Consider the following 24,300-nt stretch of genomic DNA (forward strand, 5'->3'; position numbering starts at 1 on the left):
GTTCAGCAATTGACCATGCCTACGACATAGTGAAATAGACAGATATAACAAGACAAAACTAAACAATGAGAAACATAACGAAAGTGGTACCAATAACAATAGTGCAATAACAATAACAAGTAGTGATATAACAAGTAATAAAAAGTAATAATACAACAATAACAATAATGATAACAGTAATATACTAAAACATCAAAGATAACAATGGAGTAACTATTGCAATACTGTAACACTGTGCAGGACTCGGCAAGCTCACTCTGACTCAAATTTCTCCAGCCTCACTGTCAACACAGCACGTCTCAAAGCTCCCAGTCGATTGCAGAAAAAGTCTACTTCACTGCACACCTCGTTGCCAAGCCGAAGTATTCTTGGGACAGAGCTGAACTGGAGATAGTTGCGGTTTAAGTGGCTCAGCTCGAAGAGGCGGCGCGACCTTGTGCCAGAAGGGAGACGAAAAGCAATTCGCTCCAAAAGAGGGAGGCAGACTACCACAAAGTTGAGAATCTTATAAAGAAAGACCACATCTGCAACCTCCCTTCTAACGACCAGTGGATGTAGCCGAAGCAAGTTCAGAGGCCTATCAGGCTCTCTCCAGTGCAAATACCTAAGGAATTTATTTTGCACGGACTGCAGTCTGCCAATGAGGCCCACCTGGTAAGGAGACCAAACAACTGAAGCGTACTCGAGCAGCTGGAGGACAAGGGACTTGTAGAGGAGTACAAGAGCATTAGAGCCGAGGCCATGCCTAGCAGTTCTCATAATCAGCCCCATCATACCAGACGCTCGGCAGCATAATTGGTCAATATGGAGACTGTAGCCAAAAGAGGAGTCGAGAACTATTCCAAGATCTTTGATGGATGTACTATAATCAAGAAGCTTGTCATCAAGGGAGTAGTTGAAATCAATTGAGGAGGTGGTTCTCTTGAATGTTATAAGCTTGGTCTTGCTGGCATTAATGGACATCCCGTTGCGCTGACACCATTTCGATATACAGTTAAGAGCTTGCTGAAGATGTTCGCAGTCTGCGCTGGAGGACACTTCAAGAAAAAGTTTTATGTCGTCAGCAAACAGTAAGAAAGGAACTTTGGTGACCTCTTTGATGTCATTAATAAATATGGAAAATAAAAGCGGGCCAAGGTGGGAGCCCTGAGGCACACCAGAAGATGGGACAAAGGCGTCAGAAGTCTGATTTGCAAAGCGAACCACCAGCTTGCGGTCGGTAAGATAGCTACGGAACCATGCCTGCATAGTTCCCAAGACACCATAGCCCTCAAGTTTATTAAGTAGGTGATTGTGGCTGATCCTGTCGAACGCCTTGCTAAAATCAATGTAAACAGCATCAATTTGGCGTCCACGACTGAAAGCCTCAAGAACATAACCCTGGAATACGAGAAGATTAGTCACTGTGGATCTCCCCGCCATGAAGCCATGCTGTTCTTCAATGATGATGTTCTTAAAGTGCGGCTGAAGGATGTCCAGTACCAAACCCTCGAATACCTTGCCCAACACTGAGAGGATCACAATCGGCCGGTAATTAGTTATGTTCTGTCTGTCACCAGATTTGAAAATGGATACGACGTAACCCTCCTTCAGGATTTCAGGAAAAACTCCCTTGGCCAGGCTCAGGTTAAACAAAAAGAGAAGGATGGGGGCTAATTCGGCGCGGCAATGCCTCAGGACTCCAGGAGTAATGTTATCTGGGCCGCATCCCTTAGAAGCGTTGAGAGCTTTCAGCCTTTTATTGATTGCTTCAGCAGTAACTAAGACCTCGGAACAGGTAAAAGGAGTCTCATATGTCTTTGTTGGTGGTGAACTGTTGTCAGCAGGCGCATACACCGAAGAGAAGAATGTGCTGAACATATTACACATCGTTCCTGGATGGGAAGACACTGAGTCACCGAAGTTCATTTCACTCAGAACAGAAGATTTTCGTCTTAAATCGTTGACAAAGCTCCACAAGACTTTTACATTAGATGAGATAGCTGAGTCAACAAAGTGGACGTAGTTAGCCTTAGAAGCCCTAGAAAGGATCTTACATTGATCACGCACACTGCTAAATGCACAGTAGTCGAAGTCCGTGAGGGTTTTCTTATATTGTGCATGCAATATTTTCTTGAGGACAACCATGTCTTTTAATTCCTTGGTAAACCATTTTGGAAGCGGGGAGCTCCCAACTCTCTTCAAGGGGGAATTCAATTTTATACAGTTACCGAGTTGAGAGCAGAAACTGGAAAAGACACAGTTCACATCTTTGCAGTCGTAGTCAATAACAATTGCGCAGCCCAAGATTTCATTCTTGACATTCTCGAGGTTACATGTCCTCGTATCGTGAACATATTGTGGGCGTTGAATAAGGGGATTGATACTGCCCATGGTGCCTGTGAAACAAAGGGGAGGATGATAGTCTTCGAATGGCAGAAGAGGATCACTAGCGAAAGTGACAGAGAAATCTTGCCGAGTGGCAAACACTAGGTCTAACTGAACTCCTCTTCCATTCAGAACTCCACTCATCTGCCTAATGCCAAGCGACGAGGCCATATCCAAGACGGTTCTGTGTGAGGCAGAAGCAGTGTGGAGTGTCCGACATCCAATTGAAATCAGGAAGATTGAAGTCCCCAATTATAAGGATAAATTGAAATTCTCTAGAGGCTGCAATGATCTCATCAAGCATAGCAGAGAAATTAATATAATCTTGAGAGGATGAGTGAGGAGGTATGTAGACGCCACAAACAAGGAGCCTAGTAGAATTGTCAAACTTCAGTTCCACAAATAGAGCTTCACAAACTGAATTAGCATATGATATTTCATTGGACTGAAATTTATTGCAAACTGCTACTAAAACCCCACCACCATCCCCCTTGCGGCTGGTAAGCTCCGATCTGTCCTTGCGATATATAGTGTGATGAGTGAAGCCCAGCTCAGAAGAAGCAACGTGTTGATTTAGGTTTCTCTCCGTAAATATAATTATGTCATAGACGCATTGAAGCAAATTTTCAGATAAAGTGTGAGTCTTCGAGCGAATGCCATTTACGTTCTGATACAGTCCTGTAAGTGTATAGGGTTTACCGTGGGAAGCTACTCGTTTTTTGACTGCGTAATCTTAGGAATACCATTTAAGTATCTTATGGTCAAGTTGACTTCACCTTCCTTCAAACGGCGTGATAGTTCCTTCCTCAAGTGATCCAGATGGGCCAACTCCTGCTTAGTCTTGTCTCTGGCCAAACTTATGTTTGAGAAGTCTGGACCTAGTCCTCGAATGACATCTTTAGTGCAAGCTTTCAAAATCTTGTTAACTCTTTCTGCGCAACCAATAATAACCTTAAGAGGTCTGGGCTTTGAAGCTGATCCTTTACCCACACGAAAAAATCTCAAGCTGCTCGAATTGCTGTTTGGGACAGCTGGTGACAAAATAGCCTCAATATTACGCTTGTCACTCTCACGTTTTTCATTTGGATTTGTCATAAGGCTTTCAGGTAGGCCAAATATCATTATATTTTTCGAGCGTAACAACCTCTCATTCACCTCCTCGACCACAAGACTTACGTCAACTTGACTGCTGTCTGCCAGAGACTTTGCGCTTTCTACGCTAGAAGCAATTCCAGATTCAATGCTGTCTACTCTGTCTCCTATATCCATGACCTGCTGTTCAACGGTAGAAACACGGGGTTCAAGGGACGAGAGACTTGTGTTAATGGCTACAATTTCTGATTTAATGGAAACAACGTCTCTAGATATTGAATCAATTTTGTTAACTTTCTCTAATAAATCATCCAACTTAGAGAGGACCGAATTCATTTGAGTTGATAGCTGATTGAGTGGTTGGTTCGAGAGATTTTTACAATCATTTCTATTGCAGTACCATTTAATATTAGTGTTGCCGCTAATTCGTTGATATTCGGCCTTGGTCATTTTAGCGCATTCTCTGTGAAACCAACATTTACAAGGGCCGTCACAAGAGACTCCTTCCTCTGTATCCAAGACAGATTTGACACAGACAGGACAGGTATTCATTGTTTCTTGGTTATGGTAATGTAATATGTAGCGGGGTAGATTATTTAAGATTGATGTTATTTGAGGTATTGCTGGTACAAGGCTGGAAAGTATCCAAGCTCCAGTCACTGTAAGCTACTCGATCCACCCACAGTGAGATGAAGCAATAGACACTTGTTATAGTATCAGTTTGTAGATCTAGAAGGCTGTGGATTTTGAACGAACAGGGGTTCCTCTATGTAATCTCTAGCAGACGATAAACATAGGTGAGTTGACACAGACGACAGGTGGAATGAGAGAAACAGTTAAATTGGAATACATATAATCAGGACGAGACGGAAGTTTAGCAGGCCAGGCTAGTTATTTGTGTGGATGACAATTTAGTGCGAAGCGGAGACACAAAACACATAGACAAAACTACTCACGGACAAGAACAGATCACGCGATAACAAAAGCACAATTAACAGGTAGTATGCAGACTAGAAATATAAGTTTTATGAAGAGTGAACACAAGTTATAATCCAACAGTTAGCCATCTTGAAGAAGAAAAAAAAAAGTTAAGATTGTTATTGTTATTCCATAAGTTAGCAATAAAATAAACAGCTGTTAACAGAAGTTAAGAACAAATCATTTCTGAGAAAATCACACAGGATTGGCAACTAGGTAGAAACAAGATTTATAAAAATCAAAGAACACAACATTAAAAACAACACAGGCTTTAGGCTAGCTCGATGCATAATATATGTCTCTGTAATAATAATGCTTTTATCAGTAAAATAAGAATCAACACTTTTGGTGTCAATCACACTATCAGGGTTACCCAAACGACACAAAATGGCTTGATTGACTTTTCTAGGGTTAAGTTCTGCATGTAATATTGTGAAGATGCTGCAATTTTCCACCAGTGTGTGTGCTCGCTTAATATTAGTATTATTAGTTAGGCCTACTTGTACAGTATATAAATGCCCTAGATTATGAGAGTTATTCTGTAAAACATGGTATGTATCTGAAAACGCTTAATAATAAAAGGAATTTTATTGGCTGGATAATAATAAGTGGCCACCACGACAATCGAATCAACCATCGATTAGAAATATCTAAACTACTGAATATAAAAACATTTGACATATATTCATAATTAATAATTAACTTACCAGCTGTTTTTATTTTACAGAGTATCCATATTATTTAACACGTTCATAACCAGTGCTTATTTCTAAACTTTTTTATGTGTTGTCGAATTTTTCAATAACAATGAAAATAAAATCGTAATCATTTTTTTTAGATCAAACGCCTAAGTATGAGAAATGTATGTAAGCTTTGTAATTTTTCACATTTAACAAACCACGAAGACAAGCAAACAATAAAAACGCAATAATGAAATGCATAGCAACCTGTACCCCATCAGGTGCACAGTGCTCTATGAAATCCCAGCGTGTATCCGATCGGGTACACAACAGAAGTTGTGGAAGATCCAGTGTACCTGATGGTGTACTCGTCGTCATGAATGTGTTAATACAATCTTAACCCTTTGACGTGGTTTGACATTGTATGGACGCAGCGCCTCACGACGTCACTCTGTGGTTTGACGTCCATATGACGCAAGTGATCAGTCTATCATGTGGTTCCATCTTACGGTCAAATTCCGAACTATTTCGACCAAGTAATAATGTGAGAACGTTGTGGATATAACAAAGAACATTATGTTGTTGTTCTTTTTCTTCTTGTTATTTTATCTCTCTGATTATTTACTACCTTCAACAGGCTGTTGTCGTCAGCTGACTACAGTAATGGCGTTGTGATTAACAAAACGGCGTGACTTATTTACCGGGACGTTTTTGCTTGTGTTTTACGTTGGCTGCTTTAGTTATTTGATAGAAAAGTGTTTGTGATTGTAATATGTGATTTTAGTAGTGTAATTAGTTGTAAAAATGACGGCACGGGATAGTGAAATTGACCGCTGGGTGGGCTATGATTCTGATGATAGTGTTAGTGTTGATATTGACTATGCTCAGTTGCAAGGAACACCAAATTGTGAGGAAAGTGGTGAAGATTCCAGACATTCTTGGCTGCTTTTCACCTAGGCCTACAGGTAAGTACAGACCGTAGCACCGTGCTTGGCGCGTAGGGAGGGAAGCGAGCGAGAGACTCAGACTTCTCCCCCTACATTTCCCCTCCCGTGCCATCGCAGTAAGACGTACAGTCCACTCTGTTCTTTGCCCGTTCCAAACTCCTTATAGTCAAGCTTACGCATGAATTCTGATAACAGCGATAATTTAATATAATTTGATGTATACTTTTGTTTATTCCACATACTATTAGATACGGGTTTTTACAGCCATAATTCTTTTTAGCCTACCGGTTTTCATTAGCAAACCCTTGTAATGATTTAAACTTTTAATCATGTATTTTACAGCACATTCTTGCTAATTAAATTTGATATTTAAAAACATGAAACAAAAACTTATAAAAGTGTAAATTAAGCGTTTTACTTAATCGCTTACATTTACAGTTATTTACAGTTTTCCTCTACTTGCAGCCCATTAGTCGCAAGATGCGGCTTACACTGCTTTTATATTCTGTAAAATTAATGTCTGATCGCATTTTTTCTTGTATACCTTTTAGAGTAGGAAGTTGTTTTTCAATGAGGTAAAAATTATCCACAATACGCCTGACAACACCCAAATTAAAGTCGTCTAACCCCGTCACTCTTTTAGGTAAGATTCTATTTTTATTTGGCGTTTCGAAAGATGTGCCAGATTCTTCTACTTTTTTCCTCTCGCTTTTAATCCTTGTCACTGTCCTTTCTGAAACTTCAGTGGCAGCACTTACTCTCGCATTAACTTTCTTAACGTCAATCAAAAACCTTTCAGAATCGGCTTCGGCTTTCATAACTTTTGCTACATTAGATACTATTTCTCAAGTTTGGCTCTTTTTAACTTTATTCACTAATTTTGAACTAAATAATTCGTTGCCTTGATCAGCCTTCACTAATTGCTAAAATAATACAACGTACTGTCGCACATAAACAAAACAATCACAATTGACAGACACTACTAAACAGAACGAAGCAGCAGAAGACAGACTGAACGAAACGAATGCGACCTGTGACTGTACTGCACCACGTGGCCGGGCGAAGAGGGGGATAGGCTTCTCTGCGCATGCGTCAGCCGCACGCCATTCACCAAGCGGCTATCTGTACCTGTACTTATAGATATTGAGCATGATAATGTTAGTGAACATGAGTTTTCACTACATAGGCCTACTCAAAATGAGTTTGACCAAGGTAGGCCCTTGGTCAAAAAGTACCACCGTATGGGTTAGCATGTATACTAGGGTTAAAAGCCTATAGCATAATTTGATACGACTTTATTATTCCAAATTAACTCAAAGAAAGCAAAATCATATGTAAGGTATTTGAGTAATGGCTGGCCGCAAGTACATGTGTTACTTGTGTCACAAGTTGTCAGACACAATTTTATTGAAATTGAAATAGCCTAATGAAGAAAACTACAAAACCATCTTGAAACCGAGAAAGAACACAATAAATTATCTTTTAGTGTTATTTTATATAGTTTTCTAAAGTTAACCTACGCCTATATTTTTTTATTTAAAAGAAGTCACTTATAGAACAAATTATGTTTCGAATTTCAAAATGTGTGTACAGTTGGTGCAGATGATTTTGTTATTGTTCAAATTGGTTGATAATATCTATTGGTATAATATTTGAATATCGTTCGATCACTTCAATATAAAAACTCGAGTCCGCTTATCATACTCTATCCCAAAAATAACAAAATCTACCTTCCATTTAACAGTTCTTAACACTGCCAATTGGAGTCTGGCCCTGAGCAGCTAGATTTCAATGGTTGGTAAAAGCTAAAAGCCTATGTATCATATGATCGCCTGTTGCACAAGAAATTACTGGACTAATTTAATGGCATTTTAATGGGTTCGACCTATAATTATACTAAGAGAGTATTCATCGAAGGTAACTTCAAATTTGAATATAATGTTTAAATTAAACAAGAATCACAACTACAACTGAATATTTGTCTAACCTGTTTTAATTTTCCAAAGTCGGTGGGTTGCCGATCTGGACTTATTTTCAAATCAAAACATATCATAGGAAGTCGCGGCACTGCTTCCATTGTTCACCTCGTAAAAGATCACTAATGTAATTGTAGAAACCCTCTACAAATAAATTTATTGCAAAATAGTTTAAACAAATATACTAACGAAGTATCATAATCACATAAACCTTCTAATTCTCACGTAATACACTTATACTTTGCATTTTTTTTATTACATTTTTTCTGCGTAGAGAAATGACAGCACAAGAATTTAGAGTTATGTGATTTTAGTTACATTCTCTCTAATATGCATTCACTTCCATCGTATACTATATAAAAACATTTTTAATTAGGGACTTTTGACTATAAATATATTATTATAAAAACAACTAGACGTAGATTAACGATGCGTGAATGCGATGGAGAATATTAATTATAATTATTGTAATTAATACGTAAACAGTTCTACAATACAAATAAATGGCGAAGATCGAAACAGTTGACTAACGCTCTAATTTCATTATTTTGTTGAATGAACTATATACATACTTTTAATTTTTAACAAACATTATTTTTAAGAAGTTTTAGAGGCCAGTTTTCACTATCAAAATACGGGAAGAACGCGCTCAACAACAAGAAGCGGTTCACGAACCCAGGTTTAATCGCTTAATCAGGTTATAAAACAGTTGTTAATTCTAACTATAGAAATTTACTTCACGAGCTCGGTATTGACTCGAGTTCAGGATCAAATATAATTAAATGAGTAAGGAAAAATCCTGAAGATTAAGAATTGGCTTCCTGAGTCTAAGATAATAGCGATTTAACAGATAATCCAACTGGCATTGGGAGCTCTGGATTTGAGAAAAATGATATAGTTCGGAGCTAAAATTTGCACAGAGTTAAGTATTATTTTTTATCCTGGCAGAGGAAAGGACCAAGCTGGGGGATAACCTGATTTTGCAATGAAATGCGTATTAAAAACCATTCGGTTTTCTGTTTACATAACAAATATTATATCAAACAAAAAATTAGTGCGATGGACAGCAAGAACGACTTGTGTGGTGAGTGCATAATGAAATTACAAAATTAGTGTTCTATTAATTACTAATTAATACTAGATTTTTTCAGATAAACGTTTCGCTAAAAGTGTAAAAAAATATGATAATAACAATGTTATAAAAGTGTATAACATTGATGATAAATTTAAAGCTCTAAAAGTTTAAAAAAGTGGTGTATATGGGTACTGTATATGGTTCTCATCAATGTAATGTTTAACATATTTTACCATGTCTTGATCGTTGATGATTATTTCAATCTATATAGGATAATGGACAAACTTCTAAGATTAGTGAAAGGAGTCTTCTGTGACAATAGCGAAAATTGATTCGTTACAAGAATTAGATTGTATGTTGTATCTAAATGACATACACGTGGCTGCAGACGACAACCTAGAGGAATTGTTGTGAGAGTATCAGTTAAGACATAGACGTAATTTTTTTCTCTGGGAAAATCGTTTAATTTACTTGTTTGATTTCATTTATGTTGTATAAATTTGTGGTTTTTTTTATTTGTTAAAGCGTGATGAATTGGTCATGTAAATTCATGCGTTAGTTTATTTTCAGTTGTAAACATTCCTTGGTTTGATATAAATAAATAAATATATATGTTTGTGCTTTAAGAAGTTGTTTGTTTATTTATCTTTCTTCCAGTATGGAACAGAACATGATCATGACTACATTTCCTCATTTAGGAAGAATCCTAACACATTATAATAAAATCAGTATAAAACATTGGATGGATACATTTCTGATACATAACGAATCAGATAATTGGCTAACATTTAAGTCGGGAAACACGAAAAGAAATGAACCGGTGAGTGGAAAAAGGGAATAACTCGATTTTTTTAGGAAAATAATGTGAGATAGCCATTTTGTTCCTTAAAGATAGCTTTATTTACTGAGTGGAAAAAGGAAATGTAACTATGCTTCTATATCCGTATATTTGTTATGTTTGTTCCGCGATGAGTGGAAAAAGGGAATAACTCGTGAAGTTGTTTCCTTTTTCCACTCAACGCAGCGCTAGTGGTAGCTACCAACATTCCCTCAGCCAGCTTTACTTTGTTGTTGTTTGCGCCTCAGATGTGTACAACATGTTTTAGTTGTTTCATAAAGTAAACGTTTTAAAAGTTTTAATCAGAAGCTATGATAGTTAAGTTACGTATACTTTTAATTAATGTAAATATCGTAACTTTTAGTGACTGTATAATAATTTAGTGTCCTAAGTGGTGTTTAAATGAACTTGTACAGAACAGTGTTTTTAGGTTAGGCTAGAAACTGAACTGATTTAAAAATTTAAACCAAATACAGTGTTTTTAACTTTTACAGCGGCGCAACGTGTTTTGGTTACGTTAGAAGCTACTTAACGTTTGGTTACGTGATAGTGTTATTTAATGTAAGTATCGTAACTTTTATTGGCTGCATAATGTAGTGTCGTAAATGGTGCACAATTAGTGTCATAAATGAACTTAAACTGAACAGTTTGTTAGGTTAGGATAGAAACTGAACTGATTTAATTAAAACAAATACAGTTTCATTAATATTTACAAAATGAGTTCATTCGATGATGAAGCACCTCAACCTAAGAGGAAAAAGGGTGTTGTAAATAAACATAATCATAAGAAAGGGAAAATAAAGATAGCTAAACTGGCAGGTAGGGAATATTTCAACGCCAAAGGGGTTTTGATATCAGCTAAAGCTACAGGACCAGACTGTGAATGTAGAGATCTTTGTACTTCCAAATTTACTACTGAAGAGAAAGATAACATCATATTAAATATATATTCCAGAGAATCCAACAATGAGCAGGATACATATTTAATGGGGTTAATTGAACGTTCCAATATAAAATGTAAATCAGCTAAAGAAGATAGTGTAAAGAAACAGACTTCTACATTCAGGTATTTCGCAATGAAAAACACCGAGAGAGTTAAAATATGTAGGAAGGCATTTCTCAGCCTGCATGGCGTTTCAAACAAGGCTGTTTTTAGGTTGTCAACCTTAGTTGCTGAGAACAATCCTCCTATTGATAAACGAGGCAAACATGCAAATCGGGGAAATATTATAGACCCTCAGGTTGTTGTCAAAATAGACTCCCACATACAAGACTTCCCAAGGAAAATATCGCACTACAAAGCAGTTCCAGTTACATATCTTGACAGTACTCTAACCGTCCAAAAGATGTACGAACTTTTCCTGGAGAAATATCCTGATTTGAAAAATATTATCAAATATGACCTACTATTTGAAACATTTCCGACAAAACTATGGATACCGTTTTGGTCGACCTCAAGTGGATGTATGCGGCACATGTGAGGAGTTAAATAGTAAGATAAAGTCGCCTTTCCTTAATGATAACGCAAAAAGGGTAGCTGTAGCTGAAATGCTAATCCATAAAAGAAGAACAAACAAATTCTACAATAAATTGCAAGAAATTACGAATATGTGTAAAGAAGATAAAAGCATGACAGGGTTAGTGTTCGACTATATGTAGAACTTGCCTCTACCATTTCTTCCAGTGCAAGAGATGTTCTATTTAAGAAAGCTTTGGATGTATGTATTTTGTATTCATAATATATCAGATAATACTTCTGTCTTCTACACTTATCATGAGGGAATAGGCAACAAAGGGCCTGATGAGGTATGTAGTTTTCTGAGTCACTATATAACCACTTTTTTGCCTGAATCTGTTACAGAGCTTCACTTATTTAGCGATGCTTGCGGAGGGCAAAATAGACATCATACGTTAACAAGATTACTAATGGGTTTTACAATAACAGAGAGATTTAAAAATGTGTTCCAATATTATCCAATACGAGGCCACAGTGTTTTGCCCTGTGACCGGAACTTTTCATGTGTAAAACGGGTCATAAGAAAATATGACCGAATATACTTGCCTTCTCAGTATAATGAAATGATAGCCTGTGCCAGAAAGTCTGGCCTTCCTTTTACTGTGTATGAGGTTTCAAATGACGACGTATTAAATTTTAAAGAATGGTGGCCATTATTGTTCAAAAAATCAAGTACTTCTCTTCAAAATAATAAAATAAAGTTTTTTATTAGTAAATACAGAGAACTTAAATATAGCTCAGAATCTAAAGGATACATCACTGCATCAGAGTTCGTAGGTGGATTACAAGAAGATGTGTTTAAGCTTTTAAAAGTCAAGCTAATGGAGTTTTATCATTCTACCAATAAAGCATATAATGGCTCAGTGGCTATCGACAAGAAAAAGCTTAATGATGTACAAACAATTTTTAAACATATACCTCAAGAACATATGCTGTTCTATGTCAATATTTTATCTTGGAAAACTAAAAGTGGGCAAGAGGAAGATGAAAATGTCACTGAATAAACCAATATATATAACAAATTAGTATGATTTGTTTCATGTAAAACAAACTAATTTTAATAAATTCCTAATGTAAAACAATGCTTTGTATCAGTTTATTAACCCTTTATGTCTTTATTACAAAATATTAATTTCTAATAAAATACAAGAAGCATTTCTCAAGCAAAAAAATAAAAAACACATCTCAATGAGTGGAAAAAGGGAATGACTTTTGAAAATTCATAGCCACCCTAGTAGATTATGGTAATAAAGAAAACATCGGTTTTGACGTATTTATTTGTATCATTATTGAACGAAACTCTTTTGTAGGTATTGAAAAATGAACTGCTACATGAACTGTCCCCTTATTCTAAACAACTAAAAGCTGCCCATATTAATGCTCAGTCATTGAGGGGGCACGTGGATGATATCAGTGCTATATTTCGGCAGCAAACTTTTTGCGGTATACACCAAACAAACTTTAAGGGTTAAATTACTGGATGCTTCACCTCAGGAGTACTCGGCTAGACCTGAATATCTGTTCTTAGAAATTGGATTGTCTGGTTCAGATGCCCTACTTCTGGGAGTTTGTTACCGCCCTCCTAAGATTGGACATCTGACTGACTTTGAGGATGTTCTATTGCGCCTGATGCCGTGCTACAGTCGTGTCCTAATCATGGGTGACATGAACACTGATTTACTCATGAAAACACAGAACAATGATTACAAACAACTGACTACTATGTTTAATTGTTGCAACATGACTATTGTACCACTGGACGCTACACACCACACTGCTGAATCCCACACCCTATTAGATATTATAGCAGTTAGCGATCTTAATGATATTGTTCACAAAGGGCAACTTCCAATCCCTGCAGTTTCAAAACACGATCTTATTTTCTGTGTGCTTTCCTATAAAACGCCTAAGCCTTTTGAAAGATTCTTGAAATATAGGGATTTTAGGCGTTTGAATGAGGATGTCTTCCTAGAAGATGTACATAAGTTGCTAATAAGAAACAGACTTCAACGATCATGTGGCGTAATGTGAAAAAACTGGGCCTTGGCAAGCAGCCCTCTTCAGTCCCAGACCAAGTTCCCTTGAATGATTTAAATGATTACTTTCTCTTAATTTTTCGACCAAATAATAATGTTGCTCTGCAAAATTACATCAACCAACTACAAAGTCTGCCCCCCACGGAGCATGCATATCCTCTATTCAAATTTAAGCCAGTGATGCAGTTGGATGTCCTGCATGTAATCAACAGAATCAGTACCAATGCAACTGGTGCTGATGACATATCAATTCGACTGGTGAAACGTGTCTTGTTCGCTATACTTCCATCTCGTACTTTAATTTTTAATGAATCTTTGCGAACTGGTATTTTTCCTGATATATGGAAGATTGCCCAAATCCACTAAACAAGATCCCATCACCTGCTTTTCCGCAAGACTACAGGCCTATCAGCATCTTGCCTGCTTTATCTAAAGGTCTTGAACGAATAGTGCATTGTCAAATTACTCAATTTCTACAATCGCAAAATATTCTTAACATTTATCAGTCTGGATTTCGACAGTATCACAGTACTGAAACTGCGTTATTGAGAATTACAGATGACATCCGGTTTGCCATGGATCAAAGGCAGTGCACTGTATTAGTACAGTTTGACTATTCTACAGCTTTCGATACTGTTAATCACACTTTATTAGTAGAAAAATTGAGACATATAGGATTTTCCACCGAGGTTCTTACATGGATGGGATCTTATCTAGGTGGAAGACAGCAGTGTGTTATGGTTGATGACATTAGATCTGACTGGAAGCCTGTTACGTGTGGTGTTCCACAAGGATCCATTCTTGGCCCTTTACTTTTTCACTATATGTTAACGATATAAGCAAGGCACTGACACATACGAAGTTTCACTCTTATGCTGATGACTTACAGATATATGCTCACTGCAGTGTTAGTAACATTAACCAAACTATTGAAAACATTAACTTGGACATTCAACAGATTGTACTTTGGACTGAAAAGCACGGACTGAAACTCAACTCGGACAAAACTAAACCCATAATAATTGGGCATTTTAGACTTTTGAACACAGTTGACTTTAATAATGTACGTGAAATATTGGTAAACGGAGAGGCTGTAGCATACTGTAGTAGTGTCAGAAGTTTAGGATTGACAATTACGAAAACGCTGGACTGGACCGACTACGTTGTAGATACCTGTAAAAAGGTATTTGCAGCAGTGCATACGCTGAAAAGAATGCAACGATTTCTACCACACCACATAAAGCTTTTACTGATTAAATCACTCGTATTTCCCCACTTCCTCTACTGTTGTGCCGTGGTTAATGACATGACTGTGGTTTTGAATAATAGATTGCAGAAAATCCAAAATTATTGTTTACGATTTTTGTTTAATTTAAAGCGAGGTGAGCATATCTCACCTTATTATGTACTAATGTCAACGTTAAAATTGCAAGATCTAAGAGCTTTCCGAATCCTAATTTTACTTTTTTCTTTCCTTAAAACCGGGTTTCCAAAATACTTTACAAACGATTTTGAGTTCATTGCTATTGAAGAAGGCGTAAGGAACACCCGCACTGGCTCGTCGACGTTGCGAATCCCCCACCACAGAACGACTGTCTTTAACAAATCATTTGTAGTGTCTGCTTGCTGTTTGTGGAATTCTCTTCCAGATCCTTTAAAATCTTTGGAGAGCCGGAATCGGTTTGCTTCGGCTGTTAAGTTGTATTTTTTGCAGCGGATGTCCGCGGCCGTGGTGCCCGAGGATCGCTAGTCATAATTTGTTGCAGACAGAATGAATAAATGTGTGAGTGTAAGTAAATAATTTTAATAAAAATATAATGTTTTAATATTGTAATGTTGTATATTTTGACTAAAGTTTTGTTTAAAATTTATCATCAATATTATTTTGTAATCAAATATTAATTTTATACACAGTATAAATTTAAGAGTGCAATTTTGTTTTTGTTAAAAGATTTGTTGTTAGTTTTAGAATACATAGCAAATATTCATTTTATTTTTGAAACACTGTTGATTTGATTTTTATTTTGAAGATTACAAACGGCTTGTACTTACATATATTAATAATCAGGTTATGTGTAAGAAAGGACTATGTAGTCCTAACTTCGTCTGAAAAAATAAAGAGAATTTTCATTTCATTTCATACTTCAACCTCAGTTTCCATACTTACCAGTTAAAGCAAGAACGTGCATATAAGGTTGTGCTAAAGAACATACATTATTCTATTTCTATTGAAGTCCTAAAATAGCGATCGAAGAAAACGACCACAAGGTTAGAAATCTAATCAATGTAAGAAATAGTCACAAAGAAACCATCAATGCCTCTGTTTTTTATTGATTAGGAGCCTTTGCGATCGCAATAAAGAAACATATGAAATTAAGTATTTACTAAAAGCTATATTTTAACCACCTAATAAAAAGAAGGAAGTTGTCCAATCTAAACGTTGCCAACGTTATGTTCGCGGTACATCTGAAAACTTTTAATACTCTGTTGGTGAATTTCTGCAGGTCACCTACAGGTAACTTTCACGCTTTTATAGATAAACTGCATGACATCTTTTCGAGTGTGCATGGTGTGAAGTTTGACTTTATATGCATGGGCGATTTTAATGTAGACTTTTTGGAAAATAACATTGAAACACAAGAATCAAATAGCCTAACAAAATCATTCGGTTTATATACGGCAGTAAAAGAAATAACCCGCCCAAACTTTTTAACGCACAACGCTTCAAAAGGGACTTGCATTGATAATATCGTGTCTACATTGCATCCGGACAGATGGACTGCTTCTGTGTTACATACACCAGTCTCCGATCACAATGCTATCCTTTTCTGTGTTAGTTTGGGGTCTGCAAACCCAGATAGAATAAAATATAGACATATAACAAGGCCTATAAGCGATGAAAACTCTGCTAGAATTTTGTATAATATTAGCAAAGTAGACGGGTTTGTTGTATATAGGTAATAGTAACATAGATATTAATGATAAGTTTAATGTGTTTTGACGTGACAACGTCTTAAATTAGGTTGCGGCTCGGAGTCACTCATGAAAAAGTGTAACGCCCGGTAACGTTACGATGCCCGTCCAGTGGGTCCGCCGCACGGGATCCGCACGGGATAAAGCAGATAACTATGTTTATTCGTGAAAATGTGGAGTGCTTAGATTCGTCATTTACAACAACTACAACAATAAAGGTAAATAATTGTACACTGATATTTCATTATCGTAAACTATGATTGATTGATTAATTGTTAGATTGACACAAAAGTTGAGAAACTGAGTTTATAGGTTATGTCATACTATTGACAAATGTTGATAGTGTTAAGTAAATTATTAGTTTAAATCACTCTGCAATCAATCGTAATTCAGTCGATTGAGAAGAAACAGCGCGTATTGCTAGTCAAACATTTAAAATAACAAATTATAACCTCTAACCTGTCATAACAGTGCGACCAAACAAACGAACTAAACCGACCAATCACCACGCGCGGAGTTAGAATTTAACTGTGTTTAGCAAGAATTTCAAATTCCAATTTTAGTAAATGTTTTATTCAACTTTACCATTTACAATAACAAATTTTAATTAATTTCAAATTATGTACAATGTTTTTAGTAAACAAAATATATTTCTATAGTTAAAATTTGTGCAATTCTTATTTTCATTCAATTCCTTGTTCCTATTGTGCAATTTAATAATATTCATATCAATAAATATTCTACCGAGAAAAAGACGTTGTCACGTAAAATCTTCGCCCGTAAAACCGACTTTACAGGCAACCATAATTTTTTTATCTGTTTCTATGGGCTTTAAATACTTCTGAACTAATAAAAACTAAACGTATGGATAACAAAAAACCAAATAACAAATGGTACCACAAAGGATTGGTTAATTTAAAAAAAGAGTTGGATAGACTTAACTTTTTATTTTGTAATACCTCAAAATAACAATGTAATTAGGGAAAAATACAAAGCACTGAAAGCAAAATATAAATGTGAAATTAGGATAACTAAACTATAACAACAATTTTATTGCCGGATCAGTGAATAAGTCAAAGGCTTCATGGGCAGTTATTAATGAAGGTAGAAATGTAAAGAGTAAGCCCTTGTATATACCAGATTGTCTGTCTGCAGATATTTTTAATTCTTATTGTATTAATAGTATTGAGGATATCACTAAAAATGTACTAACTTGCCAAAATTACCACAATTTTTTCTTAAGTAGAAATATAAAAAGTAAAATGACTTTAGGTGAAACTTTTACCATCAAAGAATTCACTGTTGAAGAAGTTTTCTTAGCCATAAATAAACTAAGAAATAGCTCTTGTCTACATATTTATGGAATAAATGCTTTACACTTAAAAATAGCTTCTAAGCACATAAGTGAGGTCTTAGCATACTTACTTAACGTATGCATCACACAGTGCTTTTATCGTGAGAAACTTAAACAAACTAAAGTGATACCAATACATAAGAAAGGTCAGAAAGATTTATGTTCAAATTATAGACCTATATCCATTGTGCCCACAGTGTCGAAGGTCTTGGAACGTCTCATAAATAGTCAGATGATAATCTTCCTAGAACGAAATAATCTCTTATCAGAATGTCAGCATGGTTTTAGGCCTAAGCGTAGCACTGTTGCAGCCACTCAAGCTCTAATAATTATTATTCCAAACTGCTTTAAAGGTCTGGAGGCTAAAAGGAGTGTTCTCTTTAGATCGTATGATATGTCCAAGGCCTTCGACACTGTAACACATGATGTGCTGCTAGATAAGCTGTATTTTTACTCGTTTGACAGTGTTGCCATTTCTTTTTTTAGATCTTACTTGGAAAATAGATGGCAGTCTGTATATTTAAATGGCTCTTTTTCCAATTCTTTGCAGATTGTACAAGGTGTACCACAAGGGTCTATACTTGGTCCGACCTAGTTCATAATTTATATAAATGATCTTCCAAGTAACATCATGGAGCAACGTGTAGAGTGTTTTATATTTGCAGATGATCTGGCAGTGTGTGTTCAGGGTATTAATCCTCAGAAAGCTAATTATATTGTTAACTCTAAATCAGATGTAATACATGACTGGTGTAATGCTAATAAGCTGAACTTAAATAGGGAGAAGGTTCAGGACATAAAACTTTGCCTTCGTTCTGGTTTAGAGTGATTGGCATCTTTAAATTTCTTGGGCTTCCATCTTCAGTCCAAATTCAAATAGCACTCCCACATTGACAATCTGGCCGCAAAAATTCTAAAGGGGGTATTTATGATTAGATCATTGACAGGGAATGTGTCTCCTGATGTTCTCCTTTGCATCTACTATGATCATGTTCATAGCCACTTGTCCTATGGAACTTCACTTTGGGCGAATTGTTCATATGCTCACAAATTATTTGTGTTAAAAAAAACTGTCCGTCTTATCTGTGGTGCAGACTGGCAGGATCACTGCAAACCATTTTTTTGTTAGGTTAGGTATCGTAACTCTACCGTCTATTAATGTTTTTCAGTTCTTATGTATGTAAGGGAGAACTTGTAAATCACAACTAAAGTTAGTGACATACATAACTATATTACAAGAAATAGACATAATATAGCACAAAAAAGTTGCATATTTTCAGCGACTCAACAAAGCTTTTTGTATCAGGGGATTCAAATGTACAATACATTACCTGAACAATAATTAAAAACTCTGACACTTCATAGTTTTAAGATAGCACTTAAGGAAATGCTATTGAATAAACCACTGTATAATATTACAGATTTTTATGGTGAAATAGCTGCAATATTTCCTTAAGTTTACATTTAAGTTTCAAATTGACAACTGTCATGCATTTTGTAAAATGTCAACGACAATAAAGATTTCTGATATGGACATACTAAATCATGCTGTCAAAATACAGTAAATCGTATTAAGTGTTCCCAGGATTATGATACAAAGACTTGCAATAAATCTACAACAGTATCCACTTCTAGCGTCTTTTGCTATGGAGCATCCGGATAGCTAAAAAGGCTGTCCCGTGCATAGAGAAATACAAAACAAACATTTCCATCTCCTTAGAAAGACGACCTTTGAAATCTACCAGGATTATTCTGAACGAAGCAACTTAACTAATGTTAACCAAAACCAATCCCATCGAAACAGTTTAGACGCTGAAGGACTAACCTTCGTTCTAACTGTACAAAATAATTACATGTATGACAGTTTTCCTTCAAGGGAACAATGATCTAACGGACAAATAGATGAATATAAAGGTTTGTCAAACACAATGTAAAAGGCTTTTAAACGGATTGAAAATATTTGATATACACAAGCAGAACATACTAGTACGTTACTTAATCTGTTTACTACTATTGTGTCTAAAATGAATATTCTTCTCAAAAATCACTTTATAGAATGCTAACACGTTGACTTGGCATAGTCAAGAAGTCCAGTTGTTCATATACCAACATAACTTCAAGACGTGTTACTTATTTCAGAAACTCATTTCACAGACAGAAGTTATTTCAAAATTCCTAACCACACACTGTACTGTACTAATCATCCTGACAACACGGCCCATAGGGGTAGTACCATTTTAGTTAAAGACACGAACATTATGAAGTACCCAGCTTTAGAGAGAAGATTGTTCTTGAAATTTGTTTAGGCTCTATTTCATTTTCAGTCTTTATTGTCCATGCCCAGATATGATATACCCAAACAATAATTTGAACCATTTTTACAACATTGGGGAATAATTACAACGCGAAACACCAAAAATGGGGTTCTCCACTGGCCACTCCTAGAGAACAACTACTAAAGGCTCTAAATGATAACCATTGCAATCGTATTTCTACGGATGAACCTACGTACTGGCCAACTGATTTGCGAAAATTCAGAACTGGGATATGTAAGTATCCCATACAGCATGAGCTTATCCAATGTTAGTCCACTACGGATGTCCAGAATATCCTATGGATACAGTGACACCCAAAGGATAAGCACAGGATATCCAAATGTCCGATTCTGTGTATCCACCAATGTAATCTCATGGCGTTTCAGTGCATATTCTGTATATAGTACATTCGATAAATCCATTAAACTTACACTATGGCCATTAGATTTTGGACATTCAACGCACATTTGTATGTATAATGTAAGTATTTATTGTCCACCAGATACTGTACATCCATTAGATTTTTCATACATACCTATATACATGAGATAATATTTTACGTGCAATAAAATATCCACCATGTATAATTATATATTATAATTATATTATTATATTATAATTATATAAAATCTCCATCAAATATATAATGAATTTATAACATTCATCCACTGGATATTGATATATTAATCTCTAATAGAATCAATACATTTTATACTCGTAGAAGTTACATGCCGAATTTCAAATCCATTTTATTGTCGAGATGTCCTGCGAGCAAATAGAAAATTAGAAAGAAACGCAATTTGTACAGCCCCTAGGCGGAGAAAAGTGAAAATCTACCACCCTGCTGAGTGATTAACTTCAATGAGGCTTAGTTAAATCCCATGGATAGACATGCAACTTTCATCTAACCGATTCTTGCCTGTGTATAAAAGAAGTTTCATGCAAAATGTAAAAGTCTACAAACGAAATAGTTTTCGAGATATCCTGCATATAGTTCGGTCACCTAAAAGCGAAGAAAAATTCCATAGGACATACCAATCATCAAACACGACGAAACGTCGTCTAAGTAGAAACGACCTAACATGCAAAGTCTCAAGCTCTTTCGATCAAACTCAAACTGGCTATCGTTTGTCAAATACCATGTGGAAAACAGACACGTTGGTAGATAGATATACCAGACTGAAGTGATTTGCCAGAATCATTATTGATAGCTAAACAGAATATACATTTCAAGTTTATGGCTCAATCCATTCTCGAAATATAGCCTTTGCTGACGCGCAGCCAAACCCCATGGAGGTATATATGCATCATAATTGAATTATATTTTTTCTATTAGGACTAAACTGATCCATAGAAATATCGAAGAACTCGATAGACTGTAACTGAAGTCTTACCAACTAATCCACAAAATATGACGTGATAAAATGTCACATGAGTGTACTCAGTCTGTTCTATATTTTTAATGTAAGCGCTTGTTTGCATGGCAGTCGTGACCTTTTTCTTCTAGGCCTAAGAGCCTTCTCTGTTCAACACTCTTCTATCACGTCTGAGTGAAAAATATGTTAATGAGTATCGCGAAATTTATAAAACCTTAAAAATGAAAGCTTAAATGTTCTGAACAAGGGACTTTGAGGTTATGTGATTAACATAAAGAATGAAACTCGTAATAAGAACATAAAGATAGTTTTTATTAGACACATTAATAAACTATACACTGTTTTTTAAGCAGTGGTAACCACCAAAAGGTGCCGGCGTCCCGGTTACGTGATATTCTAACCGCACTAAACAATGTTGCTGGCTCGCCCTTTTGTGGCCGTACAGTACCTGTATCCAAGGTAGTTATGACATTGTGCTCTCCAATTTGTTGTTTAACTAGGCAGGTCGTCGAAGATGGTCGCTAGGCGTCACCAGAAGTTATCCGGACCTCCGTACACCGCTGCAACAGCCGCTATGAGAGGGTGTTCTAAAGCTGTTGCCCTAACAAAGAACTTCCCTGCTGCTTTTCTCAAAAATTCTTCTAGGGTTTGGACCTGCTAAGAAATGCGATTCCCAAACTAAGGCTGTCTGTTGATGGATCGGCGAGCCCTGTTCTGGATGGCCTCAAGGGTCTTACGATTTGATCGGCTACAGGTGACCTACCAAGCTGTGGAAGCATATACATTGCAAAGAAAACTGCAACTGCAAAGAAAATTGTGGCCTTGACGGTCGTAGACAGAGTTGATCGACAATTATCAACGGCCCTATATATGCGTTGATTATCTTCGCATGCTCCGTCTTTTTCTTATCGCGAGCTCCCAAGTTTAGTTTGGAGTAAAAGATTACTCCAAGATATTTTGCATGCTGCTTCCACGCAATCGGCTCATCGTCTGAGTCGTGGGTGGCGGGAGTCTCTGCGGCGTTTCCTGTAACATACAGCTTTTCGGTGGTGATGGAGATGCGCCACTTCTCAAGCCAAGGCGAGAGTAAGTCCATCTTTTGCTGCATAACGTCAGCGGCCCGCGTCGACTGAAAGGTCCTGCATTAAACATGGCATCTTCCGCGTATAGAGAAAACATTTCTTTACGGACCAGTTACATGTCATTAGTGTAAACGAGGTAACGCATTGGTCACAGCACGCTGCCCTAGGGGACGCCAGCCTCGATTCCTCACTCCGTCGACAGCTTACCATCCACACATATGCGGAAGGTCTATCCTCTGAGATAGGAGCGGCGATGTTCTATAGAATGAGGAACTGGTGACTCTCCCAACTTGTACATGAGTCTCTCGTGCCAGACCATGTTTATAACTAAACTCGGCAATGTTTATTATTAAACATTAAATGGCCGACATTGTTATCCAGATTTTGCAAACAACTGTCGGACACCGGTCGCAACAACTATTGCACCCGTTTAGATTATCGATTTTTTACTATCGGGCACAAAACCTGCGCAACTTTTTGTCAATCTAAATGCAGGTAATTCCGTCGAGATTTGGATGTGACTGTAATATCTAAACATAACATCACCTTCTTTGTTTTAACCTATGTAATCTGACGACGAATTGGAACGAGTTTGCGCGAGAAGCAAACGTTCATAGATGGATCGACGCTTCGGCCGCGATACGAGCGGTGAGAAATGGGCATTGAGCGTTTGAGTTGCGACTTAAAGTTTAATGTTTGTATTACACATACGAAGAACGCTGGCCACGTCTGATATTAAAATTGTTCCTGCCATCAGCCCTCAGCACTTTTGCCATTGCTGTGCATCATGTTGGACCCAAACGCCCCCTTCTCAGTTTTACGTATCGCACACCACTATTATGTTCTTAAAAAGGTGTATTATCAGGTCCTATCAATCAATCAATTTGTGTTATTGCCGTAATACATATTTACATGCATGGCATTGTCAAGTTCACATGATTAAAACTAAACACATCATCATAGGCTACACAACTAGGCTATAATACTGAATTTTGATTGTAGTTGCAATATATTATAAATTCCTTGGTATCGTATATACTTAGTTCTATTAGCACGGATTTTAACTTCCGTTTAAATTTGTTATCATCTAGACATTTTATTTCTTCGGGTAACAAGTTATATAATTCTTACCCAATTCAAAAGTTGATTTAATGGTTGTTTGAAAATTACATTGCCCAATTCTATAAAATTTACTATCTGGTAAAATAGTCATGAACTGAGCTATTTGTGGGAATACAATCTAAACTTGCTCTTATATACAATAGCAGCTGCATTAAGTACAATGAAGGAAGTCAATATACAAATCCAACTGACATTATGGTGTATAAAAATAACCGGGTTGCATCTCTTGTATAACCTTCAAACCGATAATAATATTCACTGAACCGAAGTATAATCATGTCTATAGCGTGAACACTGTATATTTTAGGCCTACTAATCTATCTAACGAAAACCTTTTCAAAATATATTCGTTAGATAGATAAGTGTAAGAGTTGAACAACTTCATTCAGAGACTGAATAAAACTGTCTGAGACTAATTAAATAAGGTGTCAAAATATTACTTGATTCCAGAAGGTCTTAGCAACAGAAAATTAAAGATTCTCCCAATTCTGCAGAAGATTCTCAGTTCGTTAAATTTGTGGCTTATTCTCAGTTGAGTAGCCACCCTGCATTTTCACTGATAATTAATTAATG

General features: G+C 36.4%; 1 protein-coding gene across 1 annotated transcript in view; it reads right to left on the reverse strand.

Moving 5' to 3' along the window:
* The window catches only part of LOC124364648 (tyrosine-protein phosphatase non-receptor type 23), a 59,986-nt gene extending 51,685 nt beyond the window's left edge, over nt 1–8,301 (reverse strand). The window contains exon 1 of the mRNA XM_046820277.1: nt 8,052–8,301. Within this exon, the coding sequence (XP_046676233.1) occupies nt 8,052–8,141 (90 nt within the window). The 5' untranslated portion in view covers nt 8,142–8,301. The remainder of the gene's footprint in view (nt 1–8,051) is intronic.
* Between the last annotated feature and the right edge of the window lie 15,999 nt (nt 8,302–24,300).

Source organism: Homalodisca vitripennis, chromosome 6, assembly GCF_021130785.1.
Source record: "Homalodisca vitripennis isolate AUS2020 chromosome 6, UT_GWSS_2.1, whole genome shotgun sequence".
Classification (NCBI taxonomy): domain Eukaryota; kingdom Metazoa; phylum Arthropoda; class Insecta; order Hemiptera; family Cicadellidae; genus Homalodisca; species Homalodisca vitripennis.